Source organism: Primulina tabacum, chromosome 14, assembly GCF_025594145.1.
Source record: "Primulina tabacum isolate GXHZ01 chromosome 14, ASM2559414v2, whole genome shotgun sequence".
Taxonomy (NCBI): Eukaryota; Viridiplantae; Streptophyta; class Magnoliopsida; order Lamiales; family Gesneriaceae; genus Primulina; species Primulina tabacum.
In genome coordinates, this window is record NC_134563.1 from 30350772 (window position 1) to 30372548 (window position 21777).

At 37.6% G+C, this 21777-nt stretch overlaps 1 protein-coding gene and 2 long non-coding RNA genes across 3 annotated transcripts; all 3 read right to left on the reverse strand.

Annotated features, from left to right (window-relative positions):
- Window positions 1–240: 240 nt before the first annotated feature.
- On the reverse strand, window positions 241–1636 carry LOC142523622 (SPX domain-containing protein 2-like). Its single transcript, XM_075627323.1, has 2 exons — window positions 1346–1636; window positions 241–728 (listed from the first exon to the last, which is right to left on the reverse strand). Exons 1-2 carry the CDS (start codon window positions 1634–1636, stop codon window positions 276–278), a joined length of 744 nt encoding a protein of 247 aa, XP_075483438.1. The 3' UTR covers window positions 241–275.
- A 5734-nt stretch (window positions 1637–7370) lies between these two features.
- On the reverse strand, window positions 7371–8905 carry LOC142525058 (uncharacterized). The gene is made up of 3 exons (XR_012815010.1): window positions 8709–8905; window positions 8095–8166; window positions 7371–7790 (listed from the first exon to the last, which is right to left on the reverse strand). It is a non-coding gene; the product is annotated as an uncharacterized LOC142525058 (long non-coding RNA).
- A 2860-nt stretch (window positions 8906–11765) lies between these two features.
- LOC142524082 (uncharacterized) lies at window positions 11766–13175 on the reverse strand. Its single transcript, XR_012814824.1, has 3 exons — window positions 13070–13175; window positions 12507–12640; window positions 11766–11909 (listed from the first exon to the last, which is right to left on the reverse strand). It is a non-coding gene; the product is annotated as an uncharacterized LOC142524082 (long non-coding RNA).
- Between the last annotated feature and the right edge of the window lie 8602 nt (window positions 13176–21777).

The window sequence follows — 21777 nt, forward strand, 5'->3', positions numbered from 1 at the left end:
AATGCATGATTTATGGTACCATAACTTAGGTGCGTATTTACATTAAAGTCTGATCACTTAAATAGTTTATAAATATCTCTCTTATTCCATGAGATTTAAAATATAAATTTTTAAACCTTTTTTTGACATTATATATGTTTATATTTAAAAATTTATTGTATTGAAGATTTAACTTGTCGATTAATATGTACATAAAAAAGGACAAAATGTATGAAAAAACCAAAGTCATATCTAGCGAATCACAAGACCATTTGGCTAATTATAGGTGCGTTATATCAAGTTCCACTCCTTATTTTCTTCAGAGTCCGTAAGGCCGATATAGTAAGCCTTAGGTACATGTTTTCCATCTCACCAAGCTCTTCATCCGAGATATCTTCGACATAGCCGCCATGCTCTCTGCGAATACTCGGGGTTGGTTCCTGGTGCTGGTGATGACCTGAGAAGATGTGGTAAATGATCATCGACTCACATTTCTTGACCAAATCCTTTATCATCTGCGTCCTAAGGAATGGTTGTTGCACGATTATTTGGACGAAAGCCGGTCGAATCCGATGATCCCCGCTGCTTCTCTTGTCGTGCTTCTTCAAGATCTTCACTAGTCCTATGTAGTTGAGAGCACTGTAGTTCTCCAACAGAATCATCTCTCCATGAAAATCCACCATCCTCCTTCCTATTTTCATCAGCTCCACCGTCGAACACTGGGCCTTGGCGACATCGTCTTTCAGCATCTGTTGACCATAACTATATTAATTCTGATCACCATAAAAACCCATGATGGAATATATATATATATATTCTCTACTCCTACCGTCCATACTTATATCACGGATCTTGGTTCAAGTCAATCCTGTAATAGTTATCCGATATTCGTGAGGATTTTTTTTTCTCATCAATATTTTGTTTATAAGTAAAATAAAATATTGATTAAATTTTTTATTTTATGTGAATTATAATGTCAAAAAAATATTACATTATCTCAGTTAAAAATAGTGAGTATTTTTAAAAAATTATTGCAATGCAAATGAGCAATTTAATTTTAATAGCTCTTTTATGAGACGGTCTCACGAATATTTATCTGTGAGACGGGTCAATCCTATCGATATTCACAATAAAAAGTAATACTCTTAGCATAAAAAGTAATACTTTTCATAGATGACTCAAACAAGAAATCTGTCTCACAAAATACGACCCGTGAAACCGTCTCACACAACCTTTTGCCTTTATTTTTTATATTGTAAGGAAAAAAAAAACATATTAAAGAGTGCTTAAAATTTTCATATCCAACCCCCCATATTTTAAAATCCTAACTTCACCCATGTGCGTATGTATATATATGTATGTATACCTGCAATCTGATAATGTACATTTCCTCTTTGTTCATCACAAATTTGTTAAACTTGTTGATCTCTGCATGCAGAAGATTCACAAACTCATTTATGGCTTCCGGCGTCTGCCTAGCGTGCTCGCGGCTGATTTGGGGCCGCTTGTTTGGCCTCTCCTTTCCAAGAATAATGTTTTCCTTATTGGGATAAATGAGATTCAGATGCTGCTTCAATTTTTTGTAGGATAAAAACTTGTCCTGCCAATCAGGCAACGTCTGGTCGATAAGATTTCTCAAAATCTTCCAAAACTTCATTACTGATCAAGAATGCATATATATATATGTTAACATACGAAGGAACAATCTTATATATATACTGGTCGGAACAAATCAGAGGGATATTATTAAAATGATTATTGGAAGAGAATTATACTTTTATGCATGCAGATATTCTTTTGGTTTTGACCAAATCTGCTGATTTCCTTGTCGGTTTGTGCCTTGTTTTTTTCGCCATTGGAGGCATCCGATTCTTGTATATAGTTGCGTTTTGATTTTCACTTAGCATATATCATTTTGGCATTGTTCGTGGCCAAAACGAAATAATCAAATTATATTTTTTGCGTGGTTGAATTAAGAGAGACAAACAGCAAGATTTGTTCAAAATTTTAATCTTTCTGTCGATCTCTATGCCTGTCTCTCAGTTCCAAAACAAATTATTTTTAATTAACATGTTAATAAACAGTTATCCAAAGAAATTTTACACCAAATTATTGACTAAAATTGATTCTATGAGCCAATGTAACTCAAATTTTGTATAATCGGTTTGAGTTCTTGTTAATATAAGAGCAATATCCTAATATCCTGATATTGGATTCAATTATCAAAATTTTGATTTGGACACATGAAATCCAAGTAAAAGATAGACCCACATAGAAAAATTTAAATTTTATTCTAAAATCTTTGTATGATAGAGCACAATTTTTTACTAATCTTGGACGCAAATTGCACTATATTTTATTGAGGAGTTTTTATTGCACCAATCAACTTCATGAAAATTAAATAGACGGCTCAGTGACCGATGATTTCGGTTGAGAATAAATCTAGCAAGTGGACTAGGTCAAGTTATAGTAAATAGATGATGAGTCCAAGTATTGATCCCATAGAGACTAATATTTAATTACTAGAACTTTTATCACTTAACTTAAGCTAGACAAAATAAATAAAAAGATGATATGTGGATTATTAATCTAAAATATTAAATAAAATAATATCAATTAAAAAACGAGGGATTCAAATATCAAGGAGGGATTCAAATTCAAATAAATAACTAAGACACACAACGGTACCAAACTCTACTATGTTGACACGTGTTAAAATCCAATTAATTATTTAATTCTTGACAATCACGGTGAAATCCTCAATTTTATTTATTAAACGATTCCTCGAGTTAATAAACCTATTTAAATTTAACAGTCCAATTATTTCTAATTGAATTTAATTAGATCTAAATGCATTAAATCTTCGTGGGATTTCAGTTTTCACATAAAACCGCACACTGAAATCGAATACTATTTCTAGTCAGTTTAACCATGTGTTGATGACGTCTTTGTTGCTATATTTAACCAATCATCTTCCGATTCGTGATTAATCAACAGACATGTAAATATTTGATCAGACTATTAACAAGAAATATTAAACTAACATCAATCAATAATTAAAATCAAGAAAAATAATATATTGAAAATAAACCAAATATCAAACAAAATATTGTTTGGCCCTATTGTGGCCTTAGCCTAAAGAAAATTATTCCAAGAATTCAAAATAGAAGTGAAAAGTCATATTTTAGTTCATAGAAGAAAACAAAATTAAAGATGAGTGAAAGGAATTCTCAATGATTTGTGGCGTGTGTTGAGGAATTCCTCATGCTTCTGTCTTTGTCTTCCTCCCTGTTGATGTCTTCATTGTAGTATTCTGTTATCTTCCTTTCTCTATCCTCTGCCTCCTTTTCTGTACGCTTCTCTCATCTGCCTCTCTCTTCTCCTTTCCCCTATCTCCTTTCTTCTTTCTTTTCTTCTCTCTCCTCCTCTGTAATTCTTCTTTGCCTCCTTCTCTTCCTCCTTTTTCCTTTCTCTGATGTTCACTTCCGCGCTAATTTTTTTTCTCTGTTTGCGCCTCCCTTTCACGTCTCTGCCTCTTCTCCTTTTATCCCTACTCAATGAGCTTAATCCTCCAATTCCTTGAAGCCCATGTCAAGTTCAAAAATTGTAGATATTATTGTAAAGATTTTATTTTTCAAGATCTGCAAAGATTTATTCCAAAACTTCAATATTATCAAGGAATAAAATATAAAATATTTTATTACCTTTCTTTTGGTATTTTGTTTCCTTTGAAATTTTGTAAAATCATCTTATCTCCCAATTTAGGCATTTTTTCCTCTTCTATTCAAATCTACAATCATTATAAAATTAATTAAGATAAGCATAAAATTAGGGATAATAATTCTAGATAAGCACAAATATTATAAAATAAAATCCCTAAAATCTCTATAAAATTTGGGCTCATCACTCAGCCATTGATTTTTTTATAAAATTTGCATAGTGCCTCAGGGCCAAATACACGGTCAAAGTGGTTGAGGTTTTACTGCATTTCCCTGGACTATTATTGAAACATCTACCGTTTTAAAAGTGCGGAAATAAATTTTTTTTTAAAGCTCGTAATTATAAAATAACATTTAAAATAATCGTATTTATTTGCCAACAAGAATGACGCAGTTTAAAAATAACTAACGTCATCCAAAATCAACGTAAACGTAAACGTATAAAAATCGTAATATCATCAACAAATAAAAATGTGTAACACCCCTCTCAAAAACATGAATCAATATGCGGAAAAATAATGGTCATCGGGTCGTGTCACCGCACATCCCTCTTGCCTACTCAGTCTTCGGCACCTCCGGTCCCCTGATCAAAATGCTCACCTGCATCCACACGTCTAATGAGTCTAAAGACTAAACACACATGTACCAGTAATAACATGTACATATACATAGCATACAGCAGTGAAAAATAGCATAATCAACATACATTCATGAGCTTAAAAAAACATGAACATAAGCATGTCGTGTAAAATCGTAACTTGTCAAAACATGTCTCATCATTTTATCATATCGTATGCGTAACCGTGACCTGTCAAAACATGGTAATAGCATGTATCATCGTATCGGCATATACGTGTTAAAATATTAATTTGAATTCCGTTCATTAGCTGTGACTTTCGTATCATCATGTCAGTTGATGGATCCATCTATGTGTAACTACGGTACCGGGTGGCGGGAGATATCAGCGGCACTCTCACCCATCAGCTGAGCCCGGGCCTATCATATCATCATATCATGTCAATGAAAATACGATCGTCGGGCTTCCTCTGGAGGCTTCTCCCGTAAACGGGCTCCCTCTGAGGCCTTTTCCCTCACGATATCTCCAATCATATCATCGTGTTAGTCACAACTAAATCACTTCCTTCAAAACGTGTCATCATATTCATCACTTAATAAAAGCAGGCATATACATAATTTTTCCTTTAAACCAATCATGCATCATATTTATCATAATTGCTTAAAAATCGTAAAAATGATGCATGAATATTTAAAATATCATATATTTGTGCTCAGGGCGTTGCCATGACCAAAATCTCACCCCGGGTGCAAAATGACCATTTTGCCCCTTGAAACCCAAAAATTATTGTTTCAACCCTGGACCTCTAAAATTGACCCGAAGCTCACTGAATTCCTTAATATATCCCAAAACATAACTAAAAGTATTCCTAGACCATAACCCGAGCCCATAATACAATTTAACCGATTCGTTTTAAAACTTAGACCGGGGTCTCGGTTTTAACCCAAATCGACTCGAAACTTACCCGAATTTTTCTCAATTTTTCACCATATCTTAAAGACACTTAATAGGTCCTAAAAAATGTCATTAGGCCCCAAAACCCACGGCTAGAATTTCTAGAACTTGCCAACCTCTCGGTCCTATCCCAATTCAACACCTCATGCACACCTTTCTCCCAAAAACTCATGCCTCAAGCTAATCCATCGTGCCAACCATGAACCAGCCTATTGTGGACCTAGACCAGACTTCAAGAAACGCCCCAGAACCAAGCCACCCGCCCCATGCAAGCGGCTAACTCCTAGGAACCGAGACACGACAGCAGCCCCCTTCCGAGACTACTCTACTCAACAACTCGATTGTTTGCTCCATAGCCTCCTGCTTGGTTCGATCCATCCCAGCCCCATCTCAGACCCGCCAGGTCTGGTCCAGGGCTGGAGGAAGCCCTCGCATGGCTGGCATGGCAGAAACGTAGATCGAGCCTCACCCAAGCTCACAAACGATCGGCCCTCAACTTCTACAACGAAACTCGACCGAGTCACACCTCCAGCCTAACCACCCTTTCTTTCATGGTGAAAACAACCCCTCAGCACACATGACAGCCACCCCTTGTAACAAATCAGAGAAGACGTGAGTGGAAACAAAGAATGCATGTATTTGACAAAAAGAAGAAAGAAAAACGGAAAACCTTCCCTGGTATGGCTGGATCGAGATATACACACACATATAACACATCACAGTATGTATAAGACGTATATGATGCAGAAACAAGGGTACGGGGCATGCCTTAACGAATGAAGAACAAGAACGATGCAATGGAGACCCGGATGAAGCTTTCTTTGCAAGAACAAGAAGGAAGCCGATGCTTTCAGCTGCTGAGTTCTGAAACCGAGGGTGTGCTGAAGAAAAAGGGTGAATATCGGCTGTGGGGGGTTACGGGAGGTTAAGGGTTGAATAGGTTTAAATGTTATACTAATTAAAAAGATTAATGGGCTCTCACCTTGTTAATTAAAGATTTAAAAGAATATTTAAGCCTAATGAGTTTAAAAGTTGGCTCGTTAAATTCAAATACACTCCCGAAAAATATTTCGTGTTGGAAAGATTTTGAAAATAATAGCCGAACCATTAAAAAATCCCCCGATTGGATAAAATTTGCGTACCGTTAAAAATAAAGTCCTGCGAGTAAAAATACCCAATAAAATCCCATTTTTAAAAAAATACACGTAAAATATTTCAAATTAATTTATAAAAATAAATCGTGTAATTAAAATAATTTCCTGAAAATTCTCCGGTCTCCGATCCTCGTTCGAACGTGAAATGCTCCTAGAAACCCTAATGCGTGAACTTTTAAATTTTCATGAATTAAAGCCTATCATGCATGAATTATGCATAAAATGCATAAAAATAATTAAATATAAATTAATGAAAGGAACATGCATTTTAGGCTTTAAAATAATTTAATAAAATACCAAAGATATTTAATAACTTGCATGCACGTGATTTACGTGGACTTTCAAATTTTTGGGACGTTACAATTATTTAATTTATGTATGACATTAAAATGAAGATATTGACAGACTTGAAGATGACATAAATTCACAGGGCCTGAGCTCACCCGTCGTCTGCTTTCCTTCGTTTCTTTGTTGCCTGGTAAGTGCTAGTGGATGTTCGGCATTGATGGGTATAAGACCAATTATTTGTTGGATTAATAAAATCAATTGGGTTTAGCACTATTGAGTAGGGGTGGGCATCGGGTCGGGTTTCACGGGTTCGGGTACTTCGGGTCGGGTACCCGAAATTTTCGGGTAGCTTATTTAGTACCCGAACCCGAACTTTAATCGGTGCTACCCGACGGTTCGGGTACCCGAAACTTTCCTTTGTAGTCGGGTACCCGATTTCGGATACCCGAAATTTTTGTTTAGATTAACGTGTCTTTTAGGATTTTTTTTATTAATGAAGTTTTTGTCCAAATCAATTCAATTGGTATATTTTTAAACTGCAATTGGTCTCAATCGGTATGGATTGTAAATAGGCTGCTGATTGCACACCACCGGTTGAGAGATGGTTTGGCACCGAAAACTAAGTTGTGTATTAGTACTTCGTGGAGGTATTACCCAAAAGCCAAAACTCAGTTCAATGATAATAAGTTTGAAAGACAATATTATCTATTTTAAAAACCACTATATTTTGTTACTATATCTTTTAAAGAAATATCACTTTAAATCTTTCATTTAGGAAAAAAAAAATTTAAAAATCTACTTAATAAGTTTTTTAAGTTAAATAGTAAGTACTCGACGCAATGAGTCGTACATATCCAACGGCTAAGATTTCACACCGAATTGGCGAATTGTACCAAACTTCAACACAACAAGAAAAACGAAAGACTCAAATTTGACAATTCATTTTGAAGTGAACATAATACCATTGTCAAACAAAATGACTCGACCTATAAGAACACATTATGCCAATTGCCCTATCATATCGCCTAGCTGCAGTTGTAACCATCTTGAATTTTCATCCAAGCTACCCCAGGCGATGAACTGATTTGTGCGACAAGTGTGCTCGCTGTGGTTGACTCGCTGCATCATAGAGTTTCATTAATAATTTGCATCAAATTATAAAACACTACAAAGTGAAAAGACAAAGTAGTAAACACAAATTGTTGAGAAGAACGAGAAAACACAAATTGTTTAGATTAACTAGCTCTCCACGCAAAACATCTTCCTATATCTGAAAAACCAGCTTAATAATGCTAGTAAGCCACAGTCACAATACACAATTATTTCTAGTAAACTGCATTGAAAAGCAAAACATGGATAAGGGTATGCGCATATTAGTATTTACAGTCATCAAATATAATAAATTTAGACTTTAAAAACTTACAATAATCGATTGTTGATGTTTTCCATAATTATATATCAATTATGGTTGAATCCTTCCCTGAGTTTGTTAATTCTATGCCAAAAATAAAAAAACAAATAGATTAGTCGTTAGAGAATAAAACATAACCATTAAGAATAAATATAGAAAATTAAAGAGACAAAAAATATGCCTTTCTCAAGTATTTCGATTTCAGCTAAATCTTCCTCCACGCATATAGGCTTAGAATCCAACCTTAGCCAATCTTGGGTACATACCAAAGCTTGAACTATTCTAGGAGACAGTGAACTTCTAAAAGCATCCAAAACACGACCACCTGTACTAAATGCTGATTCCGAAGCAACAGTGGACACATGAATAGCTAAGATATCACGTGCCAATCGAGAAAGAATAGGAAATCTGGGAGAATTGACTTTCCACCACTGAAGGATGTCAAAATTTTCATCATAATCCTCAGGATCCTCACCTAGATATTTCTCCAATTCTGACTTCACATGTTCTTTTTTCCCACCAAGTTTGTATTTTCTAAACTCATCTTTCAAGTATGTTCGAGAAGTCATTGAATTATTAGGTTGAGAATCTTTTGAAAATGATGTAGAACCTAATGCAGAACGTACCGGACTTCCTGGAGTTCCATGTGTCACTTTATAATCGAAAAAAATTTCTTGCATTCCACTCTTCACTTTTTCCTTCATCATCGCGCTCTTTCCGATATCATCATACATTGTATCAAATGAAAACTCAACAAACTCTAATTTGTGACGAGGATCAAGAATCACTGCATAATACAACATCATGTTCATTTTTTCAATCGAGCCCCAATACTTGTCAAACTTATCTTTCATTTATCTTGACATTTCACTTAGTTCAAAATCATCGCTTCCTAACCACTGTTTTAGAAGCATGTCAACAGCACTTATTTCATGAAATATGATGTTCGAAGTGACATATAGAGAGCCAGAAATTGCCAAAGTGAGCTTGTAAAAGTGTCCAAGAAACTTGACCAACAAACTAGCCCTTTCCCAATCATATTCCGATGGAATCCCATCATACGGTGGTTTCAAGAGATCATTCACGTAGGCAAGATCTATATCGGCATATGAATCAAATGCTCTTTTCAAAGATATTGCAGACTCTAACATTAGATATGTTGAGTTCCATCTTGTAGGTACATCAAGGCTTAACAATTTCTTTGTATCTATCTTTTCGATCTCAACACATTCACAAAATCTTTTATACCTTGCTAGCGAGTTTCGGACATACCTCACTTCTCCTCTAATTCAAGAGATAGCTAAATGTTCGTCTTTCCCTTTCAGACCATCCTGCACAATAAGGTTGACAATATGTGCAATACATCGCATGTGTAAATATTTCCCCCCTAAAATATTTGTTTTCCAATTGTCAAACCTTTTTTGCAAATATGTTATTGCACCATCATTTGATGAAGCATTATCAACTGTGATGGTAAAGATTTTATCAATTCTCCAATCAAGTAAACATTTTTCAACTGCTTTACCCACATCATCACTCTTATGTCCGGAAATCGGACAAAAATTCAAAATTCTCTTTTGCAAAGTCCATTCATCATCAATGAAATGAGCCGTTAGACACATATAATTCACTTTTTGTATTGATGTCCATGTGTCTGTAGTTATAGAAATTCTTGGACCATGTTGTTTCATAAAAGACATCAACTGCACTTTTTCATTCATGTATAAATTATAAACATCCTTTGTTGTTGTCCTTCGAGATGGAATGTTAAACATTGGACATGCAATTGACATGAAGTGTCTAAAACCTTTGTTCTCAACTGTTTTGAATGGAAGTTCATCGACAATCAACCAATAAGTTAGTGCCTCTCTTAATTTGTTCTGATCAAATTTTCAAGTACCAATTTGCGCTTCTTTCGGATCATCTTTTGATGGTTGAAAAGAAATCCGAGCTTGATTAGTTGCAACTACATGAGGTTTTTTTTTACAAGATGCGAAGTGATTCTGTAAAGGTCGAGTCCCATGTATTTTTGGATCTGCCTTGATCTCTCTACAACAATATTTGCACCTACCTTTTTGCACCTTGTCACTTTCACAGTAAAATTTTTCAAAGTGTTCCCAATATTGTGATCTAGAGGTCATATCTTTTCTAGCTCTCTTTTTGGACTCGGGTTTCACTTCATCTTTATCACCATCATTATCTAAATCTTCCACAAAATCAGCATCATTGTTCTTGTTTTCATGAACATTATGAGCTTCTTCCATTAGATGATCTATTACACTCTCCATTTACACAATAAAATTCTGAAATACAAAATATTCAATAAGGTGGGCATAAATAATAATTGTGTGATCACAAACAGTAGGATAAGGTCTAGGATGAATTCCTTGCCCTTGCGGCCCGTAGAGCGTAGACAATAGACAAGAAGATGAAGGAACAGAAACAAGAAGACAAGGTCTAGGGATTTAGTTTTTTTTCCTTATTTTAAAATATAAAACAATATATATATTACAAATATTACAAAACATTTTAGGTACCCGATTATCATGGCAAGCCACAGACTTCGGGAGGGAAAAGGGAAGAACAAAGAATCCTAATTATCATGGCAAGCCCACGTTTAACAACCCCCAACAAATAATAATATTTTACAATCCTAATAATAGTATTACTAGTTAGGAGAGATCTTTGCATTATACAATTTAGGTCTATGAACGATTTAATAAGATGTATACTCACTTTTTGAGAAGATGCGGCTAACTGGCTGAGGGGTGACCGACTGAGGCACAGCGTTGGGAGGGAAGATGAGGCGCAGCGTCGGGAGGCAAGAGTGAACTGTGAAGAGCCGAAGAGTGATTTACGGAGGGAAGACTGAAGACTAAAGACTGAAGAGTGAATTAGGGATTTAGGTTTTTTATTTCTTAATTTAAAATAAAAAACAATATATATAATATATATGGAATTTCGGGTACCCGATTTTAATTTCGGGTAGTAATCTACTACCCGAAACTAACCCAACAGTTTTATATCGGGTTCGGGTACCCGACCCGAACAAGAAATTGAGGAAAATAACCGACCCGATCGGGTAATAACCGATCGGGTCGGGTCGGGTACCCGATACCCGATAAAAAACGCCCACCCCTACTATTGAGGTCCAAAATATTGATTATACTTGCAGAAGCCCAAACCCATTAGATTTTCTTAAAAATATATAAATAGAGGAGTTTTCGGACGATTCAAGGTATGTTATCATTTTTATAAAATTTCTCTTGTTCTCTGAGTTTTCTTTGAACTGCTTACTGACTTGAGCGTCGGAGTGTCTACGTCGAGAACCCTCCCGACGCCCACTTGACGAGTGTTCGTAATGCAGGTGACGCCCAGCAAATTAACTGTGTATTGTCTACGTGGATTCGTTTACCAGCCATGTGGGCTCATTTGCGGGCCAAGTGGACTAGTTTACTAATCAGTCGGATCTCGTGTACGCAGTCTACGTGACTCATTTATTTTAGCTGCATCAGCTTGGCGCCGTCTGTGGGAACCCACTCACTGTGTGGGGCCCCGGGTCCGATATCTAATATTAATAATTATAAATGTAACAAACCAAACAGTTGAGTAAAACACATAATTTGTGGTTCACAATCCGACATAAACACCGTTAAAATAATTTAAAGGTCTCAAATGTTTGAAATAAAAATTTTAATATGTCAAACTAAAATAGTGAACCAAAGTAATCCAAACATCATCAAATAGCTCCTAAGACCCGAGAATCCCACTCTAACTCGTATCTCCTCGCCTGGAGCTGGACTCTGGCATCCCAAGCCTCGCCTCACCTCACCTACCGTCAAGTACATGAAACCAAGAGTTAGCCGATGTGCCGGTGAGTATAAACACAGTATGATACAATCAATAACATATGAGAATTAAAAAGACAAAAATTCATATAAATTCATAAATATGAAATATAATGCAATGCATGATCAGAAGCTGTGGGCTATCAATAAATCTCAAGATCAAGCGAACCATATGGTCATAGGGTACCCAAGGGAAGAGAATCCCCCAGCAACATCCACCGACTCATCCGCTCGAGGTGGCGTGGTGTGTTCTACAATCCCATGACTATGGTGCGCCTATAGAGAGTGTTCAGGTCATAGTAACGTTCTCCGCATACACTATGCCAACTCAACTATAGCTCCATACGTCCAACAAATAAATAAATCAAGGCGACCTCCGCCATATCAAATCTGAATCAAAAAGTGGCTCAATATGCAATGTAATGATGCAAATCAATATCATCATCTCAATATCACAGTAAACTCAACTCAAGACAACAATCATTTTCAAATCACAAGTAATTCATCGAGCTGTAGAATTTTCAATTTAAAATAAAAATGATACTTTTACCTCGTATGTTACCGACCGTAACATACCTTTCGAATATTACCAACAAGAGTTCAAAATATATGGTTGAGAAGTGTTGAACCTTCGCAGTCTACTCGATTCGATATCAACCAACTTAAAGTAAATAATCTTGAGCCAACCCAAGTCAATACTTCAACCGAATCTTCAATACATAAATCAAGAACTCGGATTATTTATCAACACAGAGCAATTTTTGTACAAAATTCATAATTAATTCGATACTACTTCAAATCAAGATCTGTAAATTGGATATGAAAGAAAACTCAATTCCCAACAATTCTTCTTCACAAACCTTTGTCAAGTAAAGTCGTTTACTCGGTCGTTCATAATCTGAAACATACAACATAATTTTCGAAATTCTGCATCAGTACAAATCTGGCACAGTTTAGTATTTTGAGCATAACTTATTCAATATCCAATGGAAGCAAGCCAATTTGGTATCATTTCGAAGACAAGACAATGTTCTATAACTTTCATTGAACATCAAATTCCGGATCCCAACCAATAAATCCCAAAATTTGAATAAACAGAAGGCGTGTACACAAATCTGCACTAACTCGGATTTCCAGACCAGTTTTAGTAAAAATCACATATCTCTCTCATATCTTCATGGAATTGAGTGATTCTAGAACCAAATCGAAGCTAACTTGATCCACTACAAGTTTGATGAAGACCATAACATCAAAATCCAATTAGAACCGTCCCATATACCCGAAATACTGTAGGAATAAAAACTGATCTTACACAGAAATAAGAAACCATGCTCATATCCATTTTAAATTCAAACCAACACAAATACAATATCTCCAACATCTCAATATCTTAAATATCAACTTACATATCAATTCTAAACTTCAACCAATTTCCAAACTTGAATAAAATTGGAAAATACTTGCATCATCTTGAAGCCCGTGATGAGAGGATCACAAATCTACCTTCATTTCATATTTTCTTGAGCAAATCTCTCTTAGATTTAAGAAGAAATGTAGAGATGTAAAGAGAGGAAGGTTTTCGATGGAGAAGAAAGAGAAAAATGTTTGGAGGAGGTGAAGATAAGCTTACATAGTCAATTTTTGCGTCTGTAGCGCCGCATCACCACTTTTCAGTGCCTCAGTGCCAAATTTGCGCAAAACTAACACCTAGGCGCTACTATTCTAGTGCCGCAGCGCTTGAATAGTAACCGATGAACAATGACTTTTTTTTTCAAATTTTTTTAAAAAAATTCGGGCATTACAACTTCGTCACTCGAAGATGCACACTCGTTCGTACACCTCTCGCGACGTTAGGGGTGAGGGACACACACCTATTAATCATTCGCAGTCAGAGATGCTCATCACCCAAGAAGCTCTGAAAGCCATGATGTAGGAGACAGCCACTCGCGCAGCAGCTGAAGCAGTGGCCCAGATACTTCCACATCATCCACGCACTAATACTGGTGAAACAACTCCCAACGACCGTTCGACTTCCCATAACCCCAGAAAGACAACAAGGCGCGACGATGAAACGTACAAGGAAGATGAATCAGATGGCCGTACACATCGCCCCCTTCCACGGAGAGAAAGTATCTCGCTCCACACTTACGCACAAGGATCTCGCACTTTGAATGAACAAGACAGCCGATTGGCCATTTTACCTGCACGGCGTAGCCCTTTTACCACTGCCATCTTAGCTGAGTCGGTACCAATGGGAGTGAAATATCCAACTTGCCAGAGTACGAGGGAATGGGCGACCCGCAATGACACGCCCCGGGACGGGGGTTGGTTGACACCGGCGTTGCTCTCAAATTTATATTCGAAAACAACAAGCCTCAGAAGTACAAAATTCAAAAACCAGTCTTTTATTCATAATACTGAATATTCAATGTCTGATACAACTCAATTAATAATGTTTTACAGCGGAAATGTAAAACAAGAATTACAATATCTAAACAGATGCAACATAATTTAAAATATAAATCAGAACTGAGAACAACAATCTTCATCACCAGCCCCAAAATTGAATCTGCTCTTCTTCTTCTAACTTTTCTTCATCGTTCTTATCTGAGATGAGTTTGGTGAATGAGTGATATGATTGTCACTCAGTAAGCGGGGGCGGGAATAACTCCCAGTTTTCGAAATCATTTTCATACAGAAACAGTAATACGAATGATATACAGAAATTCTCATTTTCATAACAGAAATCAGTATTCAGTATTCGGAAATCAGTAGTCAGTATTCAGTAATCAGGAATCAGAAGTTTAACAAGTAAGCACTGAGCACGTTCGTGAATTTCATGGCTAAACTGATATCAGTCCCTTATATGTTCTCTCCTCTAAGAGGTGAGGCCAGTAATCAGTAATCAGTAATCAGTAATGTTCAGAATATATATTCCTACCATTAGTTCACTAAGTTTCAGTGCTTCAAGATCAGATATCAGAAATCAAGAATATACTTTTGCTTTAAAACAGAAATCATCAAACGGGTTTCAAGATATTTATACATAAGCCCACTTACTGTAATTTGCTAAAAGTGTTTCGGTTGAAGTCTGAAATCTGCTTCTTCTTGCTACTGGTTTCTGCTGCTCGAAAATCAGCACTCTCTTAGCTCGAAAATTCAAGTGATAATCTCAAGATTTGTGTAACCCATTTCAGAGATTTGAGAGTGTTATATATAGGCAAAATTCTGACTGTTAGCCTTCCAATTAATGACCATAATCTGTCATTAACAATCTTTATTCCGTTTTAAATGCTTCAGTTACAAGTCATGGCTGAATTAGTAACTGTCTGCTGAAATTTTGTGCTGCTGCTGCTGGATTCTAATCTGCTGGAAAAATACCAGCTTCTGAAATATTAGCTTCTGCTGGAATTTTTAGCTTCTGCTGAAATTTGCTAGCTGCTGCTACTGCTGGAATTTCAGGTTCTCACATCCATCCCTCTTTATGAGAAGTTTCGTCCTCGAAACTTGGCTATGCATGATCTTCAAAGAGATAAGGGTATTGTTCTCGCATCTTTTCTTCCAACTCCCAAGTAGCTTCTCTTTCGGTGTGGTTGGACCATTGTACTTTGATATATAGAATAGTTCATCGCCTCAGTACTTGGTCTTTGAAATCCACAATTCGAATCGGAATTTCTTCATACTTCAGCTCTTCATTCAGATTGCTCTCAACCAGAAGTGGTCCAGCTTCCAGAATGTGACTCGGATCAGAAATATATCTCCTCAACTGCGAGACGTGGAATACATTATGAATTCTTGACATGTCGGGTGGGAGTGCTAATCTATAAGCAAGTGTTCCCACTTTCTCAAGAATTTCAAATGGTCCGACGTATCTGGGATTCAGTTTCCCAGCCTTATTGAATTGGATTACACCCTTCATGGGTGACACTTTCACATACGTCTTCTCTCCAATTTCGAATTCCACGGGTCGTCTTTTCTGATCAGCCCAGCTTTTCTGTCGATCTTGTGCAGCTTTTAATCTCTCCTTGATCAAAGCGACTTTATCCACTGTTTCTTGGATCATTTCGGGTCCAACAATGGCTTTTTCCCCTACCTCATCCCAATACAATGGTGATCGACATTTTCGTTCATACAGAGCTTCGTATGGTGCCATTCCAATACTACTGTGGTAACTATTATTGTATGCGAATTCGATTGAGGGCAGATGTTCGCTCCAATTACCACTGAAGTTTAGAGCACAAGCTCTCAGCATATCCTCAAGAGTTTGAATTGTTCTCTCTGTTTGACCATCGGTCTGAGGATGATAGGCTATACTAAGAGTAACCTTTGTCCCCATAGCTTGTTGAAAGCTCTTCCAAAATCGAGACGTAAACCTAGGATCTCTGTCTGATAGTATGCTAGCTGGAACTCCATGCAATCGTACGATCTCCTTCATGTACAATATGGCTAGCTTGTCCAAATTATAGTTCATGCGGACAGGTAAGAAATGCGCAGATTTTGTGAGTCTATCTACGATTACCCATATTCCGTCATGACCTTGTCTCGTCTTTGGTAAACCCACAACGAAATCCATAGAAATGTGTTCCCATTTCCATTCTAGAATTTCTAGATGTTGCAGAAGTCCTCCAGGTCTTTGGTGCTCTGCCTTGACTTGCTGGCACACGTGACACTTGGAAACAAATATTGCCACGTCTTTCTTCATTCCATTCCACCAGAAATTTTTCTTCAAATCTCTGTACATCTTGGTACTGCCAGGATGTACTGAAAATTTTGACTTATGTGCTTCAGACATTACTTCTTGTCGAAGGTCATCAATGTCTGGTACTCACAATCGTCCTTTCATCCATAAGATTCCTTTGTTATCCGTCTCGAATTCTGGTGATTTCCCATCTTTAGCTTGCTCTTTCAGCTTCACTAAAGCGGAATCTCTATCTTGACTCATTTTGATGGCCTCTCGAAGGCATGGTTGTGCTGAAAGTGACGCTAGGATTACTTTGTTCATATCCTTCCTACTCAAAGCATCGGCTACCTTATTTGCTTTGCCTGGGTGGTAGCTTATCGTCAAATCGTAGTCCTTCAAGAGTTCAATCCATCGTCTCTGTCTCATGTTTAACTCTTTCTGAGTGAACAAGTACTTGAGGCTTTGATGATCAGTGAAAATCTCACACTTAACACCATATAAATAGTGTCTCCAAATCTTTAGTGCGAACACCACTACAGCTAATTCAAGGTCATGTGTTGGGTAATTCTGATCATACGGCTTCAACTGTCTTGACGCGTATGCAATCACCCTTCCCTCTTGCATGAGTACACATCCTAAACCTCCTTTAGATGCATCACTGTAGATGGTGAAGTCTTTGCCTTCAGTTGGCAATACCAATACTGGCGTGGATGTAAGCTTCTTCTTCAAAGTCTCGAAGCTTTTCTCACAATCTTCACTCCATTGAAATTTAGAGTTCTTCTGTGTGAGTTTGGTGAGAGGTATTGCTATTGAAGAGAATCCTTCAACAAATTTTTGATAATAGCCCGCTAGTCCCAAGAAGCTTCAAATTTCTGTCACAGTCTTTGGTCTAGGCCAATCTACGATTGATTCTACTTTCTTAGGATGCACAGATACTCCTGCTGCTGATATTATGTGCCCCAAGAATGTGACGCTCTCTAGCCAAAATTCGCATTTCTTGAACTTGGCGTAAAGTTCCTTTTCTCTCAGCGTCTGGAGGGTGAGACGAAGATGTTCCTTGTGGTCTTCTTCACTTGACGAATATACTAGAATATCGTCGATGAATACCACAAAAAACTTGTCAAGAAATGGCTTGAACACTCTGTTCATGAGATCCATGAATACTGCCGGAGCGTTTGTTAACCCGAACGGCATCACTGTGAACTCATAGTGTCCATATCTTGTTCTGAAGGCTGTCTTCGGAATATCGTCTGATTTGACCTTGAGTTGGTGATAGCCTGACCTTAAGTCGAGCTTGGAAAAGACCGTAGCTCCCTTGATTTGGTCAAACAAGTCATCTATCCTTGGAAATGAGTATTTATTCTTGATTGTGATCTTATTCAGTTCTCTTTAATCGATACACAATCTCATGCTTCCATCCTTCTTTTTAACAAAGAGGACAGGAGCTCCCCACGGAGATGTGCTTGGCCGTATCTGCTTCTTATCCAACAATTCTTGAAGTTGCTCTTTGAGTTCCTTCAACTCTGCCGGAGCCATTCGGTATGATGCCTTTGAGATTGGTGCAGCATTGGGTACTAAATTAATCTCAAATTCCACTTCGCGGTCGGGAAGTTTGCCAGGGAGTTCTTCACGAAAGACATCCGGAAATTCTTGTACTACCGGAATCTCTTCTAGCGTACATGTGGTTTCTTTCTTTACCTCGCTTAATTAACATAGTCAGGTAAACTTCTTCTCCACTTTTCATGGCTTTCCAAGTTTGAGAAGCAGAAAGAAGAGTCTTTCGTTCTTTTGTCTTGCCATGAAATAAAAGTTTCTCTTGGTGTGGAGCTTGGATGGTTACCGTCTTTCCATGACAGTCCACTAAACATGATTCTTGGCTAACCAATCCATTCCAAGAATTACGTCGAATTCCACCATGTTTAGTTGGATTACGTTTGCCTTGAAATTTTGATCTTCTATGAGAACACTAATATTCCGATATAGAGTGCGAGTTTCTAAAATTCGATTTGCAGGAGTTGCTACTCTATATGGTTTTTCTAAGTTATCTGGCTTAGCTCCTAACTTCTTGGCAAATCTCTTACACAAGAATGAATGCGTAGCACCACAATAAAATAACACATAAGCAGGTATATTATTGATTAGAATGGTACCAGCTACGACATCATTCGAGTTGTCAGCCTCTTCTTGAGTGATAGCATAGACTCGAGCATTTGGCTTATTCTCCTTTGGCTTATTTGGAGTTTTCACACCTGTTGGACCATTCCTTGGATCTGGAAAAGGGCATTGAGTGATGCGGTGGCCCATTTTTCCACAACGGAAACAAGCTCCAGAATCCTTACGGCATTCACCAGTATGATTGAATCCACAATTTTGGCACTTGACTCCCTCTTTGCTTGATGGAGAAGAAATGGTTCCTTTAACTGGATCACCGGTGAATTGGTTACTTGAAAACCTAGGCCTCTTGAATTGTTGGCCCGGTTGGTATTGGCTTGACTGATGACGTTTGAGTTTGTTCTCACCTTCACGCCTCTTAATGTCATTCTCAGCCCTGATGGCGGCTCCCATCAATTCATCAAAACTGTTGGGCTCGATAACGGCAAGGGCAGATAGAATACGGCTGTTCAATCCCTTCTTGAAGCGATGCATCTTCAAGGCCTTGTCTCCCATGATGGTTTGGGAGTAAGTTCCCAATGAGTGGAACTTAGATGAATACTCCACCACTGACATGTTTGGTTCTTGAACCAAGCTTTCAAATTCTGACAGCTTCTGCACTCGGACTGCTGTCGGGAAGTACTGCTTCAGAAATGCCTCTCGGAACCTTTGCCAAGTGATAGGTCCCGCCCTTACCATAGCTGGTGAGACTCCCTCCCACCATTTGGCTGCTTTATCCACAAGAAATAGTGTAATCACATCTACTCTGATCCCTTGTAGAACCTCAAGTAGTCGAAGATGATTCTCCACCTCTTTCATCCAATTTTGTCCAACCTCAGGATCGGAGCTTCCATCAAAGTTAGGGACTCTTGCTTTTCGGAGAGCCTCATAGTGCTGTTTCGTCCCATTCTGAGCTGGAGGTGGTGGCGATGGCTGATTAGCATTAGGGTTCACTAACCCTTGTAGCGTGGTTGCCACAATCGTGGCTATAGCCATCAAGTCCACCTGACTGAGGCCAACTGCTGGTGGTTGCTGTGGTGGTTGTTGTGCATCTTCTTCATTGCGGTTTTTGTTACGGTTGTTGTAACGAGGGTTGCGATTGTTTCTTACTGGTCTTCCGTCCATTTCCTACAAATACGAAAGTTCTAAGGTTGATGGCAAAATATGGACTCAAGAAAAGAAACACAATGATTGAGTAATTGCTCAAACTTTGGATATGAAACCAATGGCTAAAAATAACTTTTATTGATTTCCCAAGAAAGTGCAATTACAACTGAACTTCGAAATGAAAACAGAAATGCAAATGGAACAAGTGTTATTACAAAGAACTACTACTGACGTTCTAATCTATCACTTCTCCCAAATCTAAATCCATAGGATCCTCTTCAACTTCTTCTTCTTCTTCGAGATCCTCCTCGGGTTCATCTTCATGGTTGGCTATTACTGCTTCTAGATGTTCAATATGACCATGCAGAACTGCATTCTGGTCACTAAGAACTTCCACAGTATCCTGCAGCTCTTGAATCTGAGCATCAGTCTGTGCACTATATTGGTTATGCTGGTGCACGAGTTGATGGTTTTGATCCTTAAGTACTTGGATCTTCTCAACCAAGGTCTCACGTAATTCGATTAACTCTGCAACAGTCTCTTGGGAGGTTTCGAACTCCTCTTGAGCTTTCCTATTCCCCTCTTCTACCTCATGCAGATAGTGAGCATATCTTTGAACATCACTTCTTAAGTGTTCTGCTCGACGCTCTAATTCATCCTTGTCCAACTCTAGGCAGTAGTTATGTTCTTTTAGTTTCTGTAGCTTCCTCTCTAAGCTTTTAATGTAGCTATTCTGGTCAGCCATATCCTACATCCAAAACATGAGGGTAAAGGTTCAGAAATGATCTTCAAGAATACAAGTTAAGTTATAGACGAATACTGGAATAAACAAAATCAGTAAGCCTATAACATACAGTAGTAGAAAATAGCCCAAAATTTTTCGATCTCAGAATTGCGTGAAAAATTTACTAAAAATCCTTCACATCAAGAACATGAATGGTACCAAATTTGGTGTAAAAATGCTAAGCCATTTGGAAATGAGAATTCCTCAAAGTTTCGAAAAGTTGAAAAATTTTACGGAAATGATGATATCACTATCTTAAATAAGGATTTTGGGGTTCGTTGGCGGTGCTAGAACAAATTGAATGGTTCTAGGTTAGGTTCTCCTCGTCGAGAGCTTTCCAACGCCTACTCTTAATAGTAAAAATTCCTCCTGATCAAAAGTTATGGCCGTTTGAAGTTTGCGCGAAAAACACCTCAACTTCCATGTCATTTGCAAGGTTTACTGCATTCGCTTGCTGGAATACACTGTCTACTGCAATTCTGATGCTACTGCAATCAGTCTGCTGCTTTTCCACCATTGTCTGCTGCTTTCCAGCATTGTCTGCTGCTTTCCAGCACTATTAGAACCAGTCTGCTGCATTCCGAGTCTACTGACCCAATCTTCTGCATTCAGATCTACTGGTTTCCTTCTGCTGGTTCTGGTTTTCGGGCTACTGGTTTTGGGTCTACTGAATTTTTTTTTTTAGACATGCTGCTGAAACACCCAGAGCTCTACTGTATTCTGATTTATTTCCCTACTGATTTTCCTAATTGTACGTAGTTAGTCTATCATTTCAGTAGTCTATTACATTAGTTTATTTTCAGTAGTCTATTTCAGTAACTTTCAGAACTTATTTCCAGAAGTCTATCAGAACTTATTACTTCTAGTTCATCCTCCCCAGATTATGAAACCCGGTTTCGCTTTGATACCACTTCAATGTCACGCCCCGGGACGGGGGTTGGTTGACACCGGCATTGCTCTCAAATTTACATTCGAAAACAACAAGCCTCAGAAGTACAAAATTCAGAAACCAGTCTTTTATTCATAATACTGAATATTCAATGTCTGATACAACTCAATTAATAATGTTTTACACCGGAAATATAAAACCAGAATTACAATATCTAAACAGATGCAGCGGAATT